At 44.2% G+C, this 10,415-nt stretch overlaps 1 protein-coding gene across 1 annotated transcript; it reads left to right on the forward strand.

Annotated features, from left to right (window-relative positions):
* The first annotated feature begins 6,748 nt into the window (after positions 1 to 6,748).
* LOC133831175 (ACT domain-containing protein ACR10) lies at positions 6,749 to 9,859 on the forward strand. The gene is made up of 6 exons (XM_062261380.1): positions 6,749 to 7,188; positions 7,507 to 7,725; positions 8,027 to 8,132; positions 8,501 to 8,837; positions 9,048 to 9,332; positions 9,464 to 9,859. Exons 1-6 carry the CDS (start codon positions 7,035 to 7,037, stop codon positions 9,599 to 9,601), a joined length of 1,239 nt encoding a protein of 412 aa, XP_062117364.1. The 5' UTR covers positions 6,749 to 7,034; the 3' UTR covers positions 9,602 to 9,859.
* The last annotated feature ends 556 nt before the right edge of the window (positions 9,860 to 10,415 follow it).

Here is a 10,415-nt window from a genome sequence, read left to right on the forward strand (position 1 = left end):
CAGGTCGGCCTGATGTCAATCATTTCAATTTCCGCCCGATCCTCGTCTATGCTAGGATTCTCCAAGAACTCAACTGGCACCAACCCTAGAGTTTCCGTCTCGCCCGAGGTGGCGAGCTTGGCGAGAGCATCTGCGTTGGCGTTCTGCCCCCGAGGTATCTGTTCGATTGATCCTCGAACAAACGCAGACAGTTCGGACTTTACTTTTGCCAAATAGGCGGCCATCTTGGGCCCCCGCGCCTGATATTTGCCTAGAACCTGGTTCACCACGAGCTGGGAATCGCTGAAGCATTGGACAGAGCTCGCCTTTAGCTCACTAGCTATCCTAAGTCCAGCCAACAAGGCCTCGTACTCTGCCTCGTTGTTAGACGCCTTGAACCCGAACCTTAGCGCCGAGTGGAATCTATGACCCTCTGGGGATATCAGAATGATTCCGGCCCCGGAGCCGTTCTCGTTAGATGAGCCATCAACGAAGATCTTCCACGATGAGCGTGAGGGGGCGACCTGAGATGAGTCTTCTGATGGAATCTCCTGAAATCCTGCGCATTCAGCCACGAAGTCGGCCAAGGCCTGACTTTTTATGGTAGTTCGGGGAGTATAGAAAATCTCGAACTGACTGAGTTCGACCGCCCACTTTAGCAAGCGTCCCGATGCTTCAGGCTTTTGCAAAACCTGCCTTAAAGGCTGATCGGTCATGACGTGCACAGAGTGGGACTGGAAGTACGGCATGAGTTTTCGCGAGGCCGTGATTAGGCAGAACGCCAGTTTTTCCATCATTGGGTACCTTGATTCAGCTCCGAGGAGTCTCTTGCTGATGTAATATATCGGTTTCTGAGCTTGGTCCTCTTCTCGCACAAGAACGACACTAGCTGCGTCCTCAGTGACGGCCATGTAGGGGAAAAGAGGTTCTCCTACCTTGGGCTTTGATAGCACAGGCGGTTCAGCCAGATGCACCTTCAGATCGAGGAATGCGCTTTCGCACTCTACTGTCCATTCGAACTTCTTATTTCCCCGGAGCAGGTTGTAAAAGGGCAAACACTTATCGGTCGATTTGGAAATGAACCGGTTTAGTGTTGCCACTCTTCCTGTGAGGCCTTGGACATCTTTCCGCGACCTGGGGGAAGGAAGCTCGAGCAGTGACCTGATCTTGTCGGGGTTTGCCTCGATTCCTCGGGTATTGACTATGAAACCCAAGAATTTCCCCGATGCGACACCGAAAGTGCACTTCTGAGGATTGAGCCTCATGCCATATTCTCGCAGTATGTCAAAGCATTCTTCCAGGTCGGCGACGTGGTTGCTGGCAGTCTTTGACTTGACGAGCATATCATCGACGTACACTTCCATGCTTTTCCCGATCTGGTCCGCGAACATTCTGTTAACTAGCCTTTGGTAGGTAGCTCCAGCATTCTTCAGACCGAACGGCATGACCTTATAGCAATAGACATTAGTCGGGGTCATGAAGCTGGTATGTTCCTGGTCTGCTGGATTCATCGCGATCTGATTGTAGCCCGAGTACGCGTCCATGAAGGACATGAGCTCGTGCCCTGCCGTGGCATCCACCAATTGATCGATCCTCGGCAATGGAAAGCAATCCTTAGGGCAGGCTTTATTCAGGTCGGAGAAGTCAATACAGGTCCGCCACTTCCCGTTGGGCTTTGGAACTAACACAGGATTGGCAACCCAAATGGGAAATTTGGCTTCGCGGATAAAGCCACACTTTTTGAGCCGGGCCACTTCTTCTTCAAGGGCTTCGGCTCGGGTCGTCCCTAAACGTCTCTGCTTTTGAGACTTGGCAGGGACGCTTTTATCTAGGTGGAGCGTGTGCATGATGATGCTCGGGCTGATTCCTATCATGTCCTCATGCGACCATGCGAATACGTCAAGGTTCTCTTGCAGAAACGCAGTCAGCTCCGCCTTTCTTTTATCGCAGAGGTTCTTTCCGAGCTTAACCGTCCGTGACGGGTTTTGTTTATCGATGCTCACCTCCTCGAGCTCCTCAATAGCTTGTAGCTCGGACCTGTCCTCGTCTACACGGGGATCAATATCCTCACTTAGGGCGGTCTTTTCATCTTCGGAAATCTGAGGTTTTTCAATCTCAGGAGCTGCCTTTGGTCCCTGAGATTCCTCTTCATCCTAAATGGCCATCGTCACCTGCCCGGGTTTAGATTTTCCCTTCATGGAAATGCTGTAGCATTCCCTGGCAGCGAGCTGATCGCCCTTGATAGTACAGACCCCTGTCGAAGTGGGGAACTTCATGGTGAGGTGCTGGATGGAAGTGATAGCCTCGAAGGCTATGAGTGTAGGTCGGCCCAAAATGGCATTGTAGGCAGCGGAGCAGTCAATGACCACGAATTCGAGTAGTTTGGACACTGTCCGGGACTCCTCTCCTAGGGTGATCACCAGCTCGATTGTCCCTATCGCTGCTGATCCTTCTCCTGAAAAACCATACAGCATCATCGAGGTTGCCTTAAGCTCGGCAACAGTCAGACCCATTTTTTCTAAGGTGGATCGGAACAGGAGGTTCACCGAGCTCCCATTGTCCACCAATACTCTCCTTACTTTCCGGTTGGCGAGCTGGACTGTTACGACCAAGGGATCGTTATGAGGGAATTGGACATGGCCTGCGTCTTCCTCCGTGAAAGTTATCGGTTGTTTCTCTAATCTTTGCTGTTTTGATTGACGCACATCCGGGGTGAACTCCGCTCCGTTGTGGGCCTTTAATTCATTCACATACCTCTTCTGGGCGCCTCTACTCGTGCCGGCCATGTGCGGTCCTCCAGAGATGGTGGATATCTCTCTCTCGACCACGGGGGGAAGGACGTCCTGATCTACCCGAGGTCCGGGCTGACTGGCTGGGACCTCCGTAGCGGGTCGACTTGTCGGGACCCTGTTCCGCGAGTATTGCGCCAATGGACCTGCTCGGATGAGAGTCTCGATTTCATCTTTGAGGTGCCTGCAGTCGTCGGTGTTGTGCCCGATGTCGTTATGAAAACGGCAGAATTTGGAAGCGTCTCTCTTTCCCTTAGGGTGTTTCAATGGCTCCGGCCTCCTCCAGGGGACTCGAGTAGCGTTGGCCAGGAAAATATTTTCCCTGGTCTGGGTGAGCTCGGTATATGTTGTGAACACGGGCTTGAATTTATCCACAGACTTATTCTTCTTTTGACCGTGCTGGCTGTTTTCACCATTTCCTTTTCTTTTGCCACCACCGGGCTGGTTATTCTGCGCGACGTCGGGAGTCGCCACTACGATCTCTGTTCCCGTCCCAGCGGGCTTCTCGGGGACCTGGCTGGTCCCTGCGGCTGAAGCTTCCGCTTCTTCCAAGTTTATCCACTCTTGGGCTCTGTTAAGGAATTCACTAACCGAACTGACTCCCCTCCTTTGAATATCCTTCCACAGGTCTCCGCCGACTAGGATCCCGGTCCTCATGGCCATGAGTTTGGAGCTATCGTCAGCATCTCTGGCTCGAGCAGCGACATTTGCAAATCTGCTCAAGTAGGCTTTCAGCGTCTCACCAGGTTCCTGTCTCACGTTAGCTAGGGAGTCGGCCTGGACTCGGGCGGCCTGAGAGGCGCAGAATGCCCTCTTGAAGTCAGCCGAAAAGGTCTTCCAGGAGCTGATTGACTGCCTTTTACTCTGCTTGAACCACTGCCTGGCAGGTCCAGTTAGGGTGGAAGGAAAGATCAAGCAACGAAGCTCCGGTCCGATGTTATGGGCCATCATTAGGGTGTTGAACATCCCTAAGTGGTCAGACGGGTCTCCATCCCCGTTGAACTTTGACAAGTGGGGCATACGAAAGCCAGAAGGGTATGCCGTCACGGCTATATTGGGGGCGAAGAGTTCCATCTCATCCCCTGAATCATATTCGTCTTTTTCTTTTTCCGATAGGAGCTTCTTCATCAGCTCCTCCATCTGAGTTAGGCGCTCTAGGGTTTTGTCCTGAGATCCTGGGTTATTCCGGGGCTGTTCAACAGCTCCGGACCCGTTGTACATATTAGGCGGGTTGTTGCCCCTCCTATCTTGAGATAGGTCATTTGGGGCATTTCCATCGTTACGTACTTCGGATCGGACCCCCACTGAGCGGGCCTGGCTACCATCCCTAACTCGACCCTCTCTGTGAGAATTGAGTCGATCTCGAAGGTCGCCTCCCTGGGTAGTATGGTGACTTTGTGCTGAACTTAGTCGCTGGCGCAGGTCTCCTCTCGAGAGATCACTCCGTGCACTGCCGGTCCAGTGACTCCTGCTGGACAGACTCGGGGTGCGTCTTTGGCGGCCATGACCTGATCCTTCCTCCGGCACCCTGCCGCGCCAGGAGGGTCCAGCTGACGGCGGGCCCCTCCTGCTATTCCCGTAGGTCGGGATGTCTCGGACGGGCTGAGGAGACGGATATCTGATGGGAGAAGGAGGATGCCTGACCGGAGAGGCGATCCTAGTGCCGTCCGGACGGACTAAATTTGGTGGGGGCCTCTCGGCCCTGCTAGCTTGCTGGTCCCGCGCTGGGCGAGCTGGACGAGGAACTGGATGTCCTTCGGGGATGGGCTGACGTCTCTGGCTCTCCTCGGCCCTTCTCCGGGAATTTCCTCGATCTCTTCTGGGCGTCCTCAAGGAAGGCTGAGAACTAGGGGTTGACGTCCTAACCGAACGACTGTACTGCTGCTGTCCGGTCCGAGGCATTTCCCTGAGGTATGCCTCCTGATGGTGTGATGAAGGGGTGGAGTTGGCTGCAGGAAGTCTACCCGAACGGCTATGCCTGGATCGATTACTCCGGCGAGACTTAGGAGCCTCGCCTTGCCTCTCTCCAACGTTACCGTTGGTTGTGAGAGGGGGTAGTCGGCTCAGAATATCCTGGATTTGCTGACCAGCTGCTGCTAACTGGCTCCTCAGCTGAGCATTCTCCATCTCCACCGCAGTGTAATAACATGGATTCGGATTAGGCGGCCGGGGCGCTGAACTACCAGTGTCGTCTTGGCCCGCCGGCTGCTTCCCTGGCCTCTGCTGGACTTTAGGATCTTGCTCATCAGGGAGGGCAACCTGGTGGGCCTCCTGCCCATCATGCTGCTCTGTCTCGTTGCCATGCCTGGATCGAGTGGTCACCATAGTTGGATGTTTGTGGTAGTACTAATCGAACTTGCTCTCAATGAAAGCACCAAACTGTTGACGCGGTTCTTCGGCAACAGATAATTAAGAGAAGAAGAGAAAGAGATTAGTACTAAAAGTAGAACCGTCGCAGATATGAAATCTTTTGGAAAGAACTAGGTGACTCAAGACACGTTTTTAAGTGGTTCGAAGGTTAAAATTCCTCTACTCCACTAGTCAATATTATTGATCTTCTCTGGGTATTTGGTTTACAAAGTATATAGTTCTTCAAAGACTATTTTTTCCAACCCTTATCAACTCCCAGGGTCTCCCTATTTATAGGAGAAGGCACCTGGAAGTTGGTAGGGAGGTCATCCCGTGACCTTACCATTTGTCATATCAAATCTGTGACATTCATGATTAATTCCTAAACCTGACATACAAGTGTGGTCTAATCAGTATGGAAGGAGATAATGGGCCGCACGGCCCAACCCGTCCGTGGGTATCTGAATACGCACGTTCCTGCTGCGTGTCCGAGAAGTCAGGGGGATATCGGACACGTGATGGCAGGAATATGCACGTTTATCTTGCGTGTTGACTTCCCATAGGGTCGGAGCTTCCTGAGAAGCTCGTGACCGGAGCAGTTCGTAACCCGAGCTGCTCCCGTCCGTGGCCTTCGGATGTCATTCTCAGCTCCTGGGCAACAAATGCGAGCTGGAAACAGGACCCCCTCGAGCTGACAAGGGTCCGTCCTGGAAATAGAGCCTCCGGCCTGCGGGAGCCTCGGACTAAACCTGATTAGTCCGAGGCTCGCCCTGCTAAACAGCCCATGGGAAAACCAGGGCGTACACCTTCCTAGTCCAATGCCATATCACTATGGAGAAATTATCCCCATACATTTTGTAGCTAGAGTTTTAATTTATGAACATTATGTGAGAATTAACTTTGTCCATGCAAACATAAATATTAGTTAGAATCGATAGGTTTTATGAAATATAAAAATTTGAGAACGCCCGAAATGGTAAAGGGAAGAAAAATATTAAATAATTTGATTGGATAATTTGTTTAAATTTCTGAAAAAAGTATATTGTCAAAATTTTTAAAATAGTAGCTTCGATCAACAATAAAAGTATTACTATAACAAAAAAATAATAATGGGATCGATTAAATTAAAAAATTATATTTGAACTTATTATTCTTATTTAAATTTAAAATGATTATTTTATGAGATTAATTAGATTCTATATTTTATAATTGAGTTTTTATAAAAGCTCTTATTTACAGGATCGGTTTACTGTTAAGGTATATATATTACTTTTATAGAATGATCTTAATTTGAAAATAAAAATCGCAAAATATTATTATTTCTAAGTCTAGAAAAATAAATTTGGATCTTGATATTTATGTATATTATAAAAAGAGTAATAATATTTGCACCCAAACATTAAGTTTTTTAAAATAGTGAGTTCCAATTTTAATTAATATGATTGACTAATTCAACATGCCACATTACTATATATAATATTTAAATGTACATTTTAAATACACATATCATTCCACTTATACAAAATATGATGAATATTTAAAAGGTTATATAAAAGAAAAGAAACGAAAAGAATGCGAAGGGAGGAGTAATACGGTGATATTGATATATATTAACGAAAGTTCTCTTTTCGAACTAATTTGTCTTGGAATTCCAGGACTGCACTACATTACCAAACAAAAGTAAACGAGACAAGCAAGCCACAACACCCTCGAAAACAACAACTACAACAAGAGGAAGAAGCAAAACTTGTAGAGAGAGAAGGTTAGAGAGAGAGTGAGTGATTGAGCCTTAGAACTCTGTGTTTCCTTTTTCTTTTACCCTTTTGAATCTTTGTATAAACTGAGTGATGAACAACTGAGAAAGGGGAGAAATAAACTAAACAGCTGAGCCTTGCTTGACAAGAACAAGAAGAAGACATGGGTATTTTACATGAGGATGTGGTCATGATCAGGAGATCAGAGAAAGAAGGAGAACCAATTGAGATTACTATAAACTGCCCTGATAAAACTGGTTTGGGTTGTGATCTGTGTCGTATCATTCTCTTCTTTGGTCTTAGCATTGTCAAAGGAGGTGACTCACATCTCAGACTAACATATTTTTTTAACGAGTTTTATTAGTTTTCTGTTTGGTTCTGAGAATTGGGTTGCCCTAAAAATATATCCTTTACTCTTGTTAAGTGTTTTCTCAACACCCAATTGGTGGTTGATTGAGAGTCACAATCATTTTTCCTTCTAAATTTAGTTTTACCAACTTAAGGGTACTTAAGTTATTGAGTTAAAGTTTGTCATTTTTTCTCACTTAATATATGTTAATCCAGAAGGTTTTTTTTTTGTTTGTTAAAAATTGACTTTTGAACTGTTTGATGTTTCGATAATTATGGGGATGAAGATGTGTCCACGGATGGGAAATGGTGCTACATAGTGTTCTGGGTGATTGGGAATTCAGAGACAAGATGGAGCTTGTTGAAGAGGAGATTAGTGGAGGCTTGTCCTTCTTGTTCTTCAGCTTCTGGGATTTCCTTTTACTGCTCAGAATTACTGCCACCTAAGCCTCCTGATGTGTTTCTTCTCACGATATGTTGTCATGATCGAAAAGGACTTTTACATGGTAAAATCTTTGAGCTAATTTTCTCATCTAAATCTCCTTCAAGCTGTATAAGTAGAGTTTTGGTTCTTGAAATTATGGCTTAGCCTTGCATGGTTATCATGTTGCTATGTTACTTATTTGTCTGCTGTTTTAGTAATTGCCAAGATATGAAGGCTTGCTCTACCACCAAATCCTCTTACATGTTCTTGTTGTATGATTTCTGTCTTCTATTTACATGTGAATATTTATTGAGTATTAGGTGCTGAACAATTGGGTGACTATTTTTGTGTTTTGATTCTTTCCTTAATTCCTGTGTGAGCAGATGTGACGAGGGTTCTTTCTGACCTTGAGCTGACTATTAAGAAAGTGAAGGTATCGACAACCCCAGATGGAAGAGTGGTGGATATGTTTTTCATCACAGACACCAGGTTGGACATTCTTGACTGATTTCCTTGAAATATTTTTTTTAGTTATCTGTTATTAGTTATGGAAGGCTTTACTTACGTTAACCGTCAAGAACTATTTGTAAAGACTGCAAATTTGATGCTGAGCCATGGCAGGCAGTCTTCCTCAAAGTTAAGTTAAAAATTCATAATTTTTTAATGCAGCATCCAATAAACAGATATATGGTCCTTAGAGGATGATGAGTAATTAAACAAACAACATTATTCTTTCTTTTATAGTGCGTCTAGTAAATTTATAATGTGACAATCAGAGACATCGAATGGTGTCAGGCATATGAATTTCCTTCCAGCCAGAAAATGAGAATTGACTTATTTATGTGTGTCTTCATCAGGGAGCATCTACACACCAGTGAAAGGAGGAATGAGACTCGCAAATACTTAGAAACTGTTTTGGGGGATGCAATGATAGATTGTGAAATAGAAAAGGTCGGTTCTGAATTTGCTGCGAGTTCACAAGCACCTTCGTTTCTTCCCTCTGCAGTCACAGAAGATACATTTCTATTGGAAATGCCCACTCAACTTCCAAGCGGATCACTCATCTCCAGTAGTGTTTCGATTGTGTTTGACAACTCGTTGAGTCCAGCTCACACACTAGTTCAAATTATATGCCAAGATCATAAGGGTCTCCTCTATGACATAATGAGGACTCTTAAGGATTATAACATTCAGGTAAAGATATTGAAATTTTATAGAGACAAGTCTGTGTAATTTCTCTGTGCATCTTGTTAAAATCTATCTATATTTTACTTTTTCTTGAATCAATTTAACACAAACTGTGGATTTTTTTACTTCTTAATCTATGTCCTCCACAATCATTCAATTACAAGTATTTGTGAACTTTGGAAATATGAAAGCTGAATGTAACTTCTATGTAAGCAGATTTCCTATGGACGATTTACTATAAAGCAAAAGAGGCATTGTGAGATTGACCTGTTTATTGTGCAAGCGGATGGAAAGAAGATAGTTGACCCAAGTAAGCAGAAATCTTTGACATCTCGATTGGAACTGGAACTACGCCGTCCTCTCAAAGTAGATATTGTCAGCCGAGGTCCTGATTCTGAGCTGCTGGTTACAAACCCTGTGGAGTTATCTGGCAAGGGCCGGCCTCTAGTTTTTTTTGACATTACCCTTGCTCTTAAAATGCTTAACACAGGCATCTTTTCGGTACGTACCAATCTCTCATTTTCTCTAAATTTAACTAGAATGATTGTTGAATTACATTTTGCAGGCAATTGAAAATCATAATCTGTGAAAAATTCAGCTAACTTGATAAATTTTGCTGATTGTTTCTCCAGGCAGAAATTCGGAGACATATAATTGGGGGTCGGGAATGGGAGGTTTACAGAGTCTTGCTTGATGAAGGAGACATCTTCAGTGTTCCAAGAAGTAAGATCCAGGAAGGTGTATGGAATATGTTGATGGGCTGGGAATGATACCAGTTGCAAATATGAGCTCTTGTACAGCATAGTTATCCCTGCTACCTTAGTATTTAGAGTTTAGATGTAAATTATGAATATATACACATTTAAAGGTTATGTGCCATTAAAAGGCAGAGCCGTTTCTCATACTAACTGTTGGTAGTATAAAATGAGAAAAATCAGCAAGACGATAGAGAAGGGAGAGTGGAGTTTTCATGTAATTGGATGCTAAAAATATTGTAAACATGTAAATATTTTTACTGTTTTTAGTTATTCGTCTCTTCTATGATTGAAGTCTATCTAGTAAATTCTCATTAAAAATCAACTTTCAGATTTCTGTTTTCCTTTTTCCCTGGAAAAAAAATCTAAGTATTTTGTTTGGTTGAGTGTAAATATATCATTTGAATATGCTTTCTCTTGGCATTTTCTAGAAGAGTATTGACAGGTGCACCACCCAATTTTTACACCTAAATATTACACACTTTTACACTCAAATATTACACATTTATATGACAAATTTTTTAACCAATCATGTTTAGTATAGATGTGTCCTACGTGTGTAATATTTGGGTGTAAAAATTGTATGCATATATCATTACTCTTTTTTTGTAGACATAAAAGTCTTATATATATTTTTTCTATATAATAAATGTGTAGATATCGAATTTTTTTAGTTTTAACAGTTTTTTATTTTTTTAATGTTAATTTTTTTTTACTTAGTTTTCAGTTTAGAACGACGAGTGATCTTAGCTTATAATGAAAATGTCCTTTACTTTTTTACTTAAAATTTAACTTATTTTTACATTTTGTCTTGAAATATTCTTATATT

The sequence above is a fragment of the Humulus lupulus genome, chromosome 4 (genome assembly GCF_963169125.1).
Source record: "Humulus lupulus chromosome 4, drHumLupu1.1, whole genome shotgun sequence".
In the NCBI taxonomy this organism is placed as follows: Eukaryota; Viridiplantae; Streptophyta; class Magnoliopsida; order Rosales; family Cannabaceae; genus Humulus; species Humulus lupulus.